This window comes from Enhydra lutris, unplaced genomic scaffold (assembly GCF_002288905.1).
Source record: "Enhydra lutris kenyoni isolate GAN:26980312 unplaced genomic scaffold, ASM228890v2 scaffoldscaffold19, whole genome shotgun sequence".
NCBI classification, from domain to species: domain Eukaryota; kingdom Metazoa; phylum Chordata; class Mammalia; order Carnivora; family Mustelidae; genus Enhydra; species Enhydra lutris.
Genome location: NW_019154103.1, coordinates 7298551 through 7314880, shown reverse-complemented (window position 1 = coordinate 7314880; position 16330 = coordinate 7298551). Strand labels below are relative to the sequence as shown.

The 16330-nt window shown below is 42.4% G+C and overlaps 1 protein-coding gene across 1 annotated transcript in view; it reads left to right on the top strand.

The window, feature by feature from the left end:
- The first annotated feature begins 15789 nt into the window (after positions 1 to 15789).
- The window catches only part of LOC111148302 (acyl-CoA thioesterase 12), a 47207-nt gene continuing 46666 nt past the window's right edge, over positions 15790 to 16330 (top strand). The window contains exon 1 of the mRNA XM_022504793.1: positions 15790 to 15916. Coding sequence (XP_022360501.1) covers positions 15790 to 15916 — 127 coding nt within the window. The remainder of the gene's footprint in view (positions 15917 to 16330) is intronic.

Sequence of the window (16330 nt, the reverse complement as noted above, 5' to 3'; positions counted from 1 at the left end):
AACTCAATGAGTCTGGAGGTGAGTACACACCCTTCCTGCCCCTTTATTATTATTACTTGTGTGTATATAGGTGGTAAAAACATTTAACAAAAGATACACCCTCTTAGAAAATTGTAAGTCTCTAATGCAGTATTGTTAGCTAGAGGCACCATACCATATATCAGATCTCCAGACTTACCCTGCACAACCAAAACTTTCTACCCTCTGTTTCTCTCAGTTTTATTATTTTAGATTCCACATATAAGTATAATCAAGCAGTACTTGTTTTTCTGTGTCTGATTAATTTCATTTAGCATAATATCCTCCAGATCCATCTATGTTGTTGCAAATAGCAATATTTCCCTTTTTCTAAGGCTGAATAATTTCCCATTGTAATATGAACAACATTTTTTAATTTATTCATCTGTGGATGGACATTGAGGTTGTTTCCAGATCTTGACTTTTGTGAATAATGCTGCAATGAACAGAGGAATGCAGGTATCTCTCTGGGATCCTGTCAGTTCCTTGAGGTAAATACCCAGGAGTGGGATAACTGGACCGCATGTAGTTTTTTAATTTTCTGAGAAACCTAAATATTGTTTTCTGTAATGACTGTACCAATTTGCATGCTCACCAGCAGTGTACAAAGTTTCACTTTTCTCCACATCCTTGTCAACACTTTTTTCTCGTTGTTGTTTTAATAAGTAACATCCTAACAGGTGTGAGGTGATAGCTTATTGTAGTTCTGATTTGCATTTTCCTGATGATGAGTGATGTTGGGCGCCTGTTGGCCACCTGTATGTCTTCTTCAGGTCCTTTGCTCATATTTTAACCAGGTTATCAGAATTTTTTTTTTTTTGCTTTTGAATTGTAAAAATTCCTTTTATGTTTTGGATATTAACCCCTTATCAGATACATGGTTTGAAGATATTTTCTCCTAGGGCACCTGGGTGGCTCAGTGGGTTAAAGCCTCTGCCTTCAGCTCAGGTCATGATCTCCGGGTCCTGGGATCAAGCCCCACATTGGGCTCTCTGCTCAGAAGGAAGCCTGCTTCCTTCTCTCTCTCTCTGCCTGCCTCTCTGCCTACTTATAATCTCTCTCTCTGTTAAATAAATAAATAAAATCTTTTAAAAAAAATTTTCTCCCATTCTGTAGGTTACTTTTTCCTGTTGTCGATTACTTCTTTGCTGTGCAGAAGCTTTTTAGTTTGATATAATCCCACTTAATTTGCTTTTGTTGCCTGTGCTTTTGGTGTCATAACCAAGAAATCATTGCCAAGACCACTGTCAATGAGGTTTTACTCTATATTTTCTTCTAGGAGTGTTATGGCTTCAGATTTAATGTTTAAGTGAAACAAAACATAAAAATTTGACTCCCGCAAACAGGAGGGTAGAGATATGTTCCTAATAAGGAATATGTGTAACCTCTAGGAAAAAAAACAAAAAGGAAGAAAACAACATCCCCTTAGATGAAGCACCTAAGAGGTAATGAAAGCCCAAAGTAATGTGATTAAATATGTTCCTGACTTGATGTGTTAAGCCTATTCATGTATTTAACAAGGATTTTTTTAAATGCCTCTATCTGTACAAGACTTTTATCCCCTTGACTACATTCTGAACTTTTATTGTATCTAAGCTCTAAAACTCTGACCTGGTGAAGTTGCTAACATTATTTCAAGAACTGAGGTAGTAAAGCATAAAAATATATTTTATGACATCATCATATTCTTGTGGAGATTGTCTACTCTTTTTCATTCATTTGAAGAGAACTTTAAATGTCCACTTCAGGGAAGAAGGCCACCTTAAGAATACACTGATGATGTAATGAGATTTTAATACCTGAAATGTTTAGAAAATGAAGAAGACATACTGATGAGAAAAAGATATCACAGAAAAGTAATTTTAATGAAAAGGTCTTAAAATGCCCATTGTCTAATAAGCAATGCAGTGGCAAACATCAGACTTGACAGAATCTGATTTTTTTTTTTTAAGATTTTATGTATTTATTTGACAGAGAGATCACAAGCAGGCAGAGAGGCAGGCAGAGAGAGGAGGAAGCAGGCTCCCTGCTGAGCAGAGAGCCCGATGCGGGGCTCGATCCCAGGACTCTGAGATCATGACCTGAGCCGAAGGCAGCGGCTCAACCCACTGAGCCACCCAGGCGCCCCTGATTTTTTTTTTTTTAAGATTTTATTTATTTGAGAGAGAGAGAGAGCATGAGTAAGGGGTCAGCAAAGGGAGGAGGAGACTCCCTGCTGAGCAGGGAGCCCAACTTGGGGCTCGATCCCAGGACCCCAGGATCATGACCTGAGCCGAAGCAGTTGCCAGATCATATAGGAGACTTTAGAAATAAATCCCTTGACAGTCATTTTTAAAAACCTTCATTCATTTGTCTATGATTTATTATGGACATTTTCTTTACTTGGTTGTGCAATTTGTTCTGAATTAGACTACAGTTAGTTTGATGTACTCTATAGCTACACAGAATCATCAAATATAGATATATATGTTGTTTTTGTACTTGAATTCACATCTTTTATATAGTTTTGTATTTTACTTTGACTATGTTTTTAGAATTACACCAGAGTTAATGTATATAATTTAAACTGCTTAAAACAAAACAAAACAAAAAATTAAGTTGGGCTTTATTGATGAAGAGTTCTTTAAAAGGCTAAAATTCCCAGCAATTGCACTGCTGGGTATTTACCCTAAAGATACAAACGTAGTGATCCGAAGGGGCAATGCACCCGAATGTTTATAGCAGCAATGTCTACAATAGCCAAACTATGGAAAGAATCTAGATGTCCATCAACAGACGAATGGATAAAGAAGATGTGGTATATATACACAATGGAATACTATGCAGCCATCAAAAGAAATGAAATCTTGCCATTTGTGACGACGTGGATGGAACTAGAGGGTATCATGCTTAGCGAAATAAGTCAATCGGAGAAAGACAACTATCATATGATCTCCCTGATATGAGGGAGAAGAGATGCAACATGGTGGGTTAAGGGGGTAGGAGAAGAGTAAATGAAACAAGATGGGATTGGGAGGGAGACAAACCATAAGTAACTCTTAATCTCACAAAACAAACTGAGGGTTGATGGGGGAGGGGGGTTGGGAGACAGGGGGTGGGGTTATGGACATTGGGGAGGGTATGTGCTATGGTGAGTGCTGTGAAGTGTGTAAACCTGGCGATTCACAGACCTGTACCCCTGGGGATAAAAATATATTATATGTTTATAAAAAATAAAACTAAAATAAAATAAAAGGCTAAAATTACATTTTTTATGTTTAACCATTCTCTATACATATACATTTTCCTGTTTCAGTGATACTTTTGTCTTGCAATTTTGATTATGTTCTAGAAAAAATTTTATTTTACCAAAAAAAAATTTTGATAAAATATGCTGAATTTCTGAAGCTATAATTATTTTTTAAAAAACCTAACTCTTGGGGCGCCTGGGTGGCTCAGTGGGTTAAAGCCTCTGCCTTCGGCTCAGGTCATGATCTCAGGGTCCTGGGATCGAGCCCCGCATCGGGCTCTCTGCTCAGCAGGGAGCCTGCTTCCTCCTCTCTCTCTGCCTGCCTTTCTGCCTACTTGTGATCTCTGTCTGTCAAATAAATAAAATCTTAAAAAAAAAAAAAATAAATAAATAAATAAATAAAAAACCTAACTCTTAAGAATAAAATAAATTTCAAGTTAATTATGAAAGTAAGGCTATAACCGTGGCAATATTATAAAGAATAATAAAATAGTAAAAAATATCTGGAAAATTATTTTCATAATCTCAATCATTAAGTTGACTCTAAAGTCAGGTTCAGTTCCTGGCTTCACCATCTCCCACCATGTAGCAAGATGTTTATTTTCTCAAATATAAAATAGGAATTGCTTTGCTATTTAAGAAAGAAGCAGAAAAGTAAGCCAATATAAAAAAGTCTAGTAGAGATATTTATTTTGTAGGGTATGTTCTGGATCCTGGGTTAGATTTGGTCTAATCACAACAGATTCTACATCTATATTCTCTGCATTAATCATCAAGGTGGCAAAAGTTCCATAAGTATGAACGATTTTATATTTGTTATTCTATACACTATGGCAAGAAAGTGGGCCAAGAAAGTATTTAAGTGCAGCAGGTACTGAGGTTTAAAAAGGGGTTCATTTTAGCCCTCTAATATCAAGAAATCCAGTTAGCTAATCTGCCCAATGTTTGCTTTACTGCCTCCCACTCTTATACTGGGTCTCAACCCAATGGTCACCTGCCCCAGAGTGCTCCTTCCCAACCTCACAGCCAGAGCTGCCTGCCCTCGCCCCATTGTGTGCTTTATTTTCTTCCTAGCGTTTATTTTGATGTCAAATTATCTTACTTTTTTGTTTACTTTGTGCTTATCCTTGGTCTTTTCTCTCTAGAATGTGAGCTCTCTGAGACCAGGAGATCTGCCTTGCTCATTAGTGTGCCTAGAAGAGCAGCTGGTGTATAGTAGGGACTGAATGAATGAAAACAGTGGCTGAATATGAATCACTCAACAGTAGGTTTGCAGTGTCACCATTGTTCTCTATGGCTGGGGTCTGGGAGCTGGAGGTGGGTAAAATCTCACATAATTAGATGCCCACCGTTGTTCCCCAGACACCTGTCCCTATGTCACGGAACAATGAAGTGCCAATGCCCTTACAGAAACGGGGGTCTCTGCCCCGATCCTGCACTTTAAAGGGGGACATGTATCACAAGTGCACTCCCCCAGATGTGTATTAAAGCATATAAGAGATGCTTTGCCTCTTGGGATCAGGCCCACAGCACTGACAACGGCATGATCCATTAGCCTAAATATCAATCTGATGGGTAATATTGTACAGGCCCTAGGAAAATGCCTCTTCACCTTGTGTGCCTATGATATCAATCTAAAGGGGGCTGTGTTTGAATTTAATAAAGTTTTATTTTTTTTTCAGTATCAGCAATAAACACTGCTTTAGAGTATGAGAATCTGAGTGGGAGAATTTCTCAGGTAAGTGAAATGAGAAATTAACTCACTTGACAAAACTTTACCGTGGGATGGTTATGTATGCAATAGATTCTATGGCATGCCAAGAGATTTCCCAGGAAAGCTATCTTTTTTTTTTTTTTCCTCCCTCTTGTTCTAATTCCTGACTCAAGAGACCTTGGGAAATGAGGCAGTACATTTCACAGTGGAACACAGCGAGCACCTAACTTTCTACAATATGGAACAGTTACTCATCCATACATCACCAGCGCATCCACAGAACAGATACGTGTAACAATAATTAAATTCGGTTCTGTTTTACATTTTGCCAACTTTCTATTTTGTCATCATGAATGTATATTTTTAAGATGAGATGATAGCACATATTTTATTTAACAATTTGCTCACTTGATTTATAGCCTTAAATATTTAGACATGTGGTGTGTGGGCCTCCATTTGGACTCTTGCTCTAAGATCTACAACTTTTAGAGACAGGGTTGCAAATGGAGAGAATGTGCCTACTCCGAATCCCTGTTCTGGTTACTATTACTGCATAACAAATTACCCCCAAACTCAGCAGCTTACAACAACCATATTATTATGAAAACAGTTGTATCCTATATCAGGAATATAGAAACTCTTTGGCTGGTTGCTTGGAGTGTCTTATGCACTTGCAAGAAGATGTCAACTAAGCTCTGTCTTTCTCAAGTCTTGGCCAGATTGGTTATCCAAGAGGGCTCACTCTGATGACTGACAGTTGAAGCCATCATCTGGGAGCTGAGCTGGGACTGTTGACAGAGGATTGAGCATAGCAATCTCAAAGCTCTTGGGATTTTACAGGGAAGCTGGCTGCCTTCAGAAAGAGTCCCAAGAGAACCAGGCAGAAACTCACAGCATTTTATGACCAAGCCTTGGATGTCACATATTACATAGTCACAAAGTGTACGCCCTATTGTAGGAAGATGTCATAAGCCTGCCCAGGTTTAAGGGAAATGGAAACAGACCCCATCGTTTAATGGGAGATGTGGCAAGTCCCCATTCTTCTTAGGTCATTTTCTTAGTCTTCTATAGGGACGGGAACTGACCTTGATTTGTTTGACACTGCTTTTTGTACCCAATAGCACCTGTGTTGGGTGTGTGAGGTGAGGCCCACTGGTGACTGAGCAGTTGCCTGATTTGAGGACACACTGATGACTGTGTGGGCTTCTGTTACTCTAGCACAATCAGCTGCATGGCTGAAAAACTGATTTCAAAATTGATGTTAAAAAAAAACAAAACCTATTTCCAATATAATATTTCCTTTGTTTTATTAGGATGCTACAAAGGGTACAATCCAACATCATTATACAAGTATATCACCTACCTGAGAAAAATGACTTAAAATAAAAGTATGATACTATGAGCTGGATCACTCACCTGATATGAGCTAAAAATGAGCAGCTCTTGTGTCACTCAGATATTGAACAAGTAAAGAGAAATGAATATTTTCATAGGAAATAAAAAGAATTGCCAGCAATTGTGTAAGAACATTGTATAGCGTATCAGAAATCTTTTGGTTACACATGACAGATATCCAAATTCAAATGGTCTTAAAGCAAAAAGTGGGGGAGGGAGAATAGGAGGGGACATAAGAAAGATTTATTTGTTCATGTAACAGAAAGCTCCAAAGTGTTGCTTTCAGGTGAAGCTTGATCCAGCAGTTCAACAACGTTACGAAGAACTTGCCTTTCCCCATAGCCTTCCACATGACAGAATGCTCTTGTATGGCTCATTGGTAATTTTTTTTAAAGATCTTATTTTTTAGTTGACAGAGATAGAGAGCACAAGTAGGCCAGAGCAGCAGGCAGAGGGAGAGGGAGAAGAGGGCTCTCCACTGAGCAGCCCAATGTGGGGCTCGATCACAGGACCCTGAGATCATGACCTGAGTCAAAGACAGCCACTTAACTGACTGAGCCACCCAGGCACCTCATTGGTAATTTTTAAAAATTTGTCTAGCTCTCACTATCCATTCCTAATCAGAGCTTACTTTCCTTTTGAAGAATAACTGATTTTTAAAGATTTATTTATTTATGAGAGATAGAAAGGAAGTGCATGTGTACACACATGTGTGGGGAAGGGGCAGAGAGCAAGTGAGCGAGAATCTCAAGCAGACTCCACACTGAGCGTGGAGTCCAATGTGGGACTCGGCCTTAGAGCCCTGAGATCATGACCTGAGCCAAAATCAAGAGCTGGATACTTAGCTGACTGATCCTCCTAGGTGGCTCTGGAGAATAACTGCTTAACTTTAGTGAGAAGGTAATTCTGGGATGCCTGGGTGGCTCAGTTGGTTAAGGGTCTGCCTTCAGCTCAGGTCATGATCCCAGGGTCCTGGGATCAAGTCCTGCATTAGGCTCCTTGTTCAACAGGGAGCCTGCTTCTCCCTCTGCCTGCTGCTGCCCCTGCTTGTGCTCTCGCTCTCTCTCTCTCTCTCTCGATAAATGGGTGGAATCTTCAAAAGGAAAAAAAAAAGGTAATTCCAAGCACCTATCTCGCTTCTACTGAAACTGCGAGAAACAGACTTCACCCCTTCCTGTGCTCTTCCTGAGCCCTAGGGTCACGAACAGACATATGACTTAAGCTTAATCAGGTATATGTTCTCTTTTGGGCCTTTAGATCTTGACCATGGTCCACCAGGGAGGAGCAGAGACAGGACGTACCAGAATCTTTGTAATAAGCAATTTTGCTCTGCTTCCCAGCTCTGAAGCATAGTCTTTGCTCCTGCCCACTATCAGACCAGGTTCTCCATTTATCTAGTCAATTCTTAGAGCCCCAAAAGCATTCTCCCTTGCTTTGGATGCTTAGGTCCTACTGCTTGATTGCCAAAGCTGTGAAGACTTTTTGGGCATGGCCTTGCAGAGGAGAACTTCCCTTTTCTGGGTCCCCATGGCCCTGTGCATCATATCTTTTGATAGGCCCTTAATACATTACACTACTGATTTATCCTTCTGTGTTCCCTACCAGACTAAGAGCTCCCTAAGAACAGGGGTCTTAGCTTACGCTTAGCCCAGTGTCTGATCAAATAATGTGTTATCAAATAATATGTTAAACTAATCAAATAATCTATTTGGAGAGAAAAGACATGCTTGTATTAAATGATTTTAAAATTTAAGGCAGTATATTATTAAGCAGGAAGCATAAGCGCTCTTCACAAAGTGTAGAATTGCCTGAAAATATCATTTTTAGGTTGTTTTATGAGACGTTATTGCATCTTCTTTGTTTCCCACTAAAAGGACCAAGGCTTCCTTCAGGAAATGCCTAGTTTGGGGCACGTAGGTGGCTTGTGGTTTAAAGCCTCTGCTTTCGGCTCAGGTCATGATCTCAGGGTCCTGGGATCGAGCCCCGCATCCGGCTCTCTGCTCAGCAGGGAGCCTGCCTCCCCCTCTCTCTCTGCCTGCCTCTCTGCCTACTTGTGATCTCTGTCTGTCAAATAAATAAAATCTTTTGAAAAAAAATGCTAGTTCTAGGGCTGAGGAAGGAAAAAATACAAAATGAGCCTAGAACATCTGTTTGTACTGGAAAATGAAGAACTACAAAATAATAAAACAGATATTTCCACAACAACAACACAGAAGCCAGATTGAGGGGGTTTCCTCTGGCCCAACCAACAACAATTGGAGCATAAAAATAAATGATGATAATAAAAGATTATATCCCATTGATTAGAATAGGAAACCACGAGTCCACAGAGATATAAATAAGTTAATGTATAAATCAAAAGCTTAATGAAAGAGTAAGATATTTAGATAGTTTCAAAGTACCTCCACACAAAATGCTTATAAATTACAAAGGGGAAATTTTCTGGAGAAAAGCCTTGCAGGCAGCACCTTAATCAAGTGACCAAAATGAACATCATCAAAAATGGGACAGATTGAAACTGGGCATTACCTGATAATGCACAAAGAACGCCGCAACATTTTGTGACGTTCCTGCTGAAGACACATAAACTCTACTTGGTTATGCAGAGATGTCAGACAACACCCAGACTGAGGGTCTTTCTACAAAATAACTGGCGTGTAGCCTTCAAAAGCAGTAAAGGTCATGCAAGTAGGGGGAGAAAAAAAAAAAGACTGAAGAATCTTTTTAGACAGCTGGAGACCAAAGAGAGATAATCACTGAGTGTAACACAAAGCATCATTGGGACAATTGGTGAAACATAAATGAGCTGAGAATTGGTAAAATTGTTGGTAAAAGTGTTTAGGTTAACTTCCTCACTTTGACAGTATACTCTGCCAGTATACTCTGGTTCAACAGGAGAATGCCCCGTTTATAGGAAACTCTCACTAAAGTATTTAGGAGTAATAGGTCATCAGGTTGGCAACTTACTCTCAAAAGTTGCAGGGAAATTTGGGTGACTGGGTGGCCCAGTGGGTTAAAGCCTCTGCCTTCAGCTCGGGTCATGATCCCAGGGTCCTGGGATTGAGCCCTGAATCGGGCTTTCTGCTCAGCAGGGAGCCTGCTTCCTCCTCTCTGCCTGCCTCTCTGCCTACTTGTGATCTCTGTCAAATAAATAAATAAAATCTTAAAAAAAAAAAAAAAGTTGCAGGGAAAAATAAGTTCTTTGTATGGGTACTTCCAACTTCTCTGTAAGTTTGTGATTGTTTGAAAAACATGTACACAAATCAAGACTGACCTTCAGTCTAGTAAATGGTCAGCTGTAGGACATAGTCTGAGGAGCTGCCCACAGCCATCAGCAAGTTTCCATCCATATTTATCATTCGGTTTTATCCTTATTAGAACGATGTGTGTTTCTGTCACACTCTACTTTGTTATCTATTAAACTGCGAATTCTATAAAGTCAGACTCCTGTGTTTCTGTCACACTCTCCTTTGTTATCTATTAAACTGCGAATTCTATAAAGTCAGACTCCTTCTATTTAACTCACCATTTCATGTATCCGATGCCCGAAACAGTCCCTGGGACACAGAAGGCACTTACCCACAGAAGGACACAGAAGGCACTGAATGAGTGATTGAACAAATGAATGAGAGAACAGACTGAACGAAGTAGCCTAGACTAGAAGAAGCATGGCCTTTGGAATTGGAAAGATCTGGGTAAACTCCCATCTCTTGCATTTTCTAAATGTGCAGTCCTGACCCCATTTGTCAACTTCTCAGCCCAGCTGAGACAACAGCCAGACTACTGGATTTGAATCCTGGCTTTATGACTTCCTTGGATGGTCTTGGGTAAATTGCTTCTGTTTCCTCATCTGTGAAATAGCCATTATAATAATTCCCCCAATTCACTGGGCTGGGGGGCATGGTATGAGTATTTATTACATTATCTGGGCTTAAGTTTTCAACTTTAAAAAGGGATTATTACTTCCAGGATTGTTGTGAAGATTAAAGGACCCTCAGTAAATAGTGTTTATCACAATAACATTTGTTATTACAATCTTATGAAGTAGGGAGAGCATCCCCCTTTTATAAAAGGAAGAAAACCTAATGACACAAATAAGCTGAGTGACATATTCAAGATCAGCACCATCGAGTAGAATCCAGCTCAGATACAAACACATCTCTCTGGACCCGAGATTCATTCTCCCGTGTCATGAATTCCTTTAGTGATGATAAAGGGCCCCCGTTAAACTGAAGACGTGCTTGGGAAAGACTGCAATGACAGATCCATCCCAGTGTTTCTTAAACGTTAGTGTCGCATGCAATTGGATCCCATGCAATTCTTGTTCAAACACCCCACAGTTTCTGAGTTAGTATATCTGGGTCGGGCCAGAAAATATTGAGAACTACTGTTAGGGAATTATTCGAGAGCCAGCTTAGAAAACAAGGGAATGCTGAGGGCAGGAGACTGAAGAGATCTGAGAGGTAACTAGAGGAAAAGGAAGGTCAACTTCAGGGGCTAAGAGGAGATGGGAGGCTTCTGCCACATGGCATCAAAGCCCCGGATCAGACGTTAGTTCAATCTCTACCTTTGGTAAATCACCTTCTCTGAGATAAACTGGACCAATTCATCGAACACCAGAAACCACCACAACTCACCCCATACAAATACCTAAGTGGAGTAGCTCTAAAACTATTTTTATAATTGAATATATAATTTAGAAACCTATCAAACCTATCCACTGAAACCACTCAGATGGGTTCAGTGGAGAATTCTAGAAAAGCATTTAAATCTCTACAACCTCTTCCAGAACATAGAGGGAATACTTCCTGATTCACTTTATGAACCTGACATCAAAACCAGACCCAAAAAAAAGAAAGTAAAAAGAGAGAAAGAAAGAAAGAGAACTGCTGAACACTATCTCTCAAAAATATAGATGTAAAAATGCTTAACAAAATATTGGGAAACAGAAGTCAGCAATGTATAAAAAGAATTACACACCACAACCAAGTGGGATTTATTCTAGGACACAAGCCTGGTTCAATATTTGAAAACAATCACTATAGTCCAGCATATTGACAAAGTAGTGGTGTTGGCATCAAGGGGTCTCCATTGAGCCATGCCTGGGATGAAGGTGGGGCCGCAAATCTGGGTAAGAGAAAAACATGGACTCTGTATACACGGCTTTTGTTCGAACAAATAAAGTGCTACACTCCCTGGGCAGCTGGTGACTCTGAGGTTGTACACCTGATGCTTGTCTGTCTGCGAGCTGGGACCACTGGAAGCACAGGGACAAACAGGGGAAAGGCTGGCTTGAGGCTCCAGGTACTAAATGAGACAGTCCAATTCTCCAAGGTGAGATGGATCTCAAGAGTAGGATCCAAGAGCAAAGAAGAGGAAGAGAACCTGGAAAAAGTTGGCAAGTCCTAAAATGAAAAGACTCCCGGCTGCCTCTGACATTCAGCACAGTGTACGCATCACGCATTATGGCTTTCTGTGCCTTGTCTGAATGCACTTGGCCCTCACCATTCCAGTAGCCAGTGCAAGCTGACACGGTCCCACTGCCTCCTGACTGAGGGACAGCTCTGCCCGAGAGCTCTTGCCCTGTAGTCAGCTTAAGTGCTAGGGAGTTAGAGCAGCCCTTAGTCGAGGAAGGATGGGGGTCGGGCTGGGGAGGGGGGAAGGTGGAAGATAAAGACTCCAGCTCCCATGTCTCTAGGAAGGGCAACTCCAGCTGTTCTTCACAAACTTTCATGTGCTTATGACTCCCATGGAAGACTGAATAAAATGCAGATTTCGAGTCAGCAGCTGTAGGGTGGGGCCAGAGAGTCTGCATTTTTTTAAAGAATATTTTATTTTTTTTATTTTTTTTTTTAAGATTTTATTTATTTGACAGACAGAGATCACAAGTAGGCAGAGAGGCAGGCAGAGAGAGGAAGGGAAGCAGGCTCCCTGCCGAGCAGAGAGCTTGATGCAGGGCTCGATCCCAGGACCCTGGGATCACGACCTGAGCCGAAGGCAGAGGCTTTAACCCACTGAGCCACCCAGGCACCCCGAGTCTACATTTCTAACAAGCTCTCAGTCAGTGCCTATGCTGCTGGTCTGGGGACCATACTTGGATTCCCCTACCAGTGCTCTCTGCACTTTTCCCCCAAACAAACTGTTTTCACATTTCTTTTTGGAGGGTGTGCTCTGGGAAAAATACCTTTTTCCATCTCCCTTCTTGGCGTTTTGTGTTCTTTGTTTTCAGTCTTCTATAAGCCTGACCACTACCTTGCAATGTGACTCAGGGCAAACATTTCATTTCCTCATCTCCAGAATGAGAGGGTTAGACTGTCTAGTTTCCTTCCCACTCCAACATCCTAAAGAAGTTCTCATTATTCTAGTGATTATCATACTTTCCACACTCCTCCCAATCTGCTTTCCTGCTCTTGTGCATGACCTTTAAAAAATCAAGCTGGCTTCACATTCTGCTCATCTTCAAAAGATGTCTCTAAACAGAAATGGAAAATGGAAGCCTTTTCTTTAAACAGAATAGCAAAAATCCTTGACAGATAAAGGATATAGCCAATGTTCACACATGCAGATGACATTTTCATTGTGTGGGAGAAAAAGAGACCATTCACAAAAACATAAGAACAGTAGTTTCAGGCAGAGGCTGAAAATGAAAATCAGTGAGAAACCAACAAAAGATATGAAACCATAATCAAAGGACATCTAAAGAGGAGATAACACACATAAGAAAACACAATAGTGAGTTTGTGAACTTGTCTGCTTTTGGATCAAACATCCTTACACATACATACGCAAATACAAGCTGTCCGCTTCCAGACAGTCACTCTGGAAAGCTGCCTTCTCATACCTAGGCTTAAAACATTTTGAAATTCCTCTAGTTTAAAAGAAACCAAGTTAAAGAATATATATGTAATATTACCATTTTAGTCACCATTTTTTTTTAATCCAAAATGAGAAAACCAACATAATGCAACCCCTATTTCTGGTAACAATAAATTTTCTAAAATATTAATAAATGAAGTTCAGACACGTAACCATCAGTTATTGCTGTGTAACACGTAATCTCCAAATCACAGGGCATTCAACGAGTGGGTCTGTCTCATGCGTGAGTCTGCACGCCTGCTGGGTAGCTAAGCTTCTGGCTGCAAATCTGCAGGTTGGCTGGGTAGTTCTGGAATAGGTGAATTCAGTATAGTACCCAGATGCTGCCGGAGAAAGCTATCCAGGCGTATCATCCTACTGTGGCTGGGGTCACGTGTTGCTTTGAAGGACTAGGGTTGGAAGTGTTACCCTCTTACCTCCCCATGTTCCATTCCAAAGCAAGTCATGTGGCCTAGCCCAACATTAATGAATGCCTCCCATTAAGTTATCCATGGACAGAATGAATACGTGTTCAACAATACTCAAATCTGCCAAAAAATGGTATTAAGAATCCTAGAGGTGTTTTCCAAAGAAGGGTGATGTAAATATTATTGCTGTTATTGAAATAAGGCTATAATTGCATGTAAGGACTGTATGAGAGGCCGGAGTTTTACTTTGTTTTGAAAAATCCTTTTTATGCTTTTATGCTTTTTATAAAAAAAAAAGAACTTACTGTTTACCTAACAGAGCATCCAAGTTTGATTTATGCTTGTATGGGACTGAAATCTACCCACAGAGGATTCTAAAAGTTGTTAAGTCCATGTTGCCGTCGTTCTCTTTCATATAACCTTCAAAAGAAGAAGCAAGGGGCGTCTGGGTGGCTCAGTGGGTTAAGCATCTGCTTTCGGCTCAGGTCGTGATTTCAGGGTCCTGGGATCGAGCCCCACATCGGGCTCTCTGCTCAGCGGGGAGCCTGCTTCCCCCCTGCTCTCTCTGCCTGCCTCTCTCTGCCTACTTGTGATCTCTGTCTGTCAAATAAATAACAAAAAAAATCTAAAAAAAAAATTTTTTTTTAAAGGAGACACAAAATGAGAAGAATCTCCATTCTGATATCTCTAGGCTGGGGCTTGGCAGGCAGCAGACAGGAGAAAGCATCACCAGTTTGCTGGAGTCAATTAGGTTTTGTGGTAAGCTACTCTGGGCAGTCATGATCCCTGAGTTCAACCCGAATGCTCCTACTCCCTTAGCTGCCGCTATGATGTCAGCGGCACGTCTGACACATGGAGTCGTCTCTCCAGGCTTCCCTCCCTTCACCTGTAAATGCTCTCCCAGGGGCAGCCGGTCCTAAAAATACAGGAACTGAGAACGTATTACATGCTGGAGGTTTTCTGCTGTCACCATTTCCTTAATGAGAACTGCTTTGTAAAGTCACTGATTTCAGCTCTAGTAAGCGTAACAGCTTTTATGTGTTAGCAGCTAAGAATGCAAATTCTCATTTAATAGTCTAGATTTTGTCTTCTGTAAAGATGAGAGTGTCTTGGGATTTGTTGGGATCATTAATAGTGAGGTGACAGTTTCTAATCTTAAATTCTCTAGATTAAAACCAAAAGATTGCCTTTCTCTGTCGAGTGACTATAATGTGCTGGCAAAAAGCCGTGTGTGTGTGTGTGTGTGTGTGTGTGTGTGTGTGTGTGTGTGTGTGTTTAAACCACCCACAAAACTTAGCGTGTGTGTGTTTGGCAGAGGGGGTAATTTCGTAACAAAACTATCAATAACAAAGGATTTGGGGGAGCTGTGATAACATCCTAAGAACCAGAAGGTGTATTTTGGGGGTGCCTGGGTGGCTCAGTGGGTTAAAGCCTCTGCCTTCAGCTCAGGTCATGATGCTGGGGTCCTGGGATCCAGCCCCACACCAGGCTCTCTGCTCAGCAGGGAGCCGGCTCACCCCACCCCACTACACCCCTGCCTGCCTCTCTGACAACTTGTGATCTCTGTCTGTCAAATATATAAATAAAATCTTAAAAAGAAAAAAACAAAACAGAAGGTGTATTTTGAACTAGGGCTTGAGAAGTGAGCGCCCACTCTACCTGTCCGTCAACAGCCAGGGGAGGAAAGGGTAGTCCAATACTCAAAACCAGCTTCTAAAGCCAAAGTCCACATTCTCTGGACAGCTTTTAACTAATCAATCCTAAACCTCCCGCCGCCGTCTTCGGACCGGTGTTAACCTCACAGCTTACTTACCAAACACCTGGATCCGTTCAGCCAGGCACGTGCTAAGGGTTGCGTCCGTGACCTCATTTAATTCTTTCCACAGTCCTCGGTCATAACCACTGCTCTCCTCCCCTCACAGTAAGAAACTCAGACCGTTCCCAGCTTTGCCAACATCGGTGACCCCGGATTTGGCTGATATTCCTGGCACCCCAGATCTCACCTCCCCGTGCACCTGGCGGCCAGCAGGGAGCGGGATTCGGGGCCGGCGGGGCAGGCGGCGCGGGTGCCCTGCGGGGCGGGGGCGGGCTCAGCGCGGACAAACCCGGCCGGACGCCGGCGGCCGGGGGGCTTCGCTGTGCGCTGGGCCATGGAGCGCCCGGCGCCCGGGGAGGTGCGCATGAGCCAGGCCATCCAGCCCGCGCACGCCAACCCGCGCGGCGAGCTGAGCGCGGGGCAGCTGCTCAAGTGGATCGACGCCACCGCCTGCCTGGCGGGTAGGGGCTGCCCGGGAGGGGTGCTGTGGGGGCTGGAAGGGGAGCGCCGGAGGCCGGGAGGCCCGGGGGGCGGGGGTGCCCTGCGCCCCTGCCGTGGTGGGGGCGCGTGGGCTCGATGTGGTAGGGGGTGTCCGGGAACTGGCGCGCGGGGTTGGCTGTGGGGATGTGGGGTGGAGGGGGATCCCGAGGCCCGGGTGCGGGTCGACCCACCCCAGTGAGGGAGCCGACGCTCGAGCCCCAGCCCGCACAGTTGCTGGAGCCGCGATTCGTGAGGAGAGAGAAGGAAGGAGAAGGTCTTTACAGTTGTGAGTCCGGGGCAGCGGGGAACTTTAAGGACTAAGCTAGTGCATCCGACACGAGAATGACCCAGACCAGTGATTCTCAAATGTTTTAGCCTTAGGACTACTTTACTCC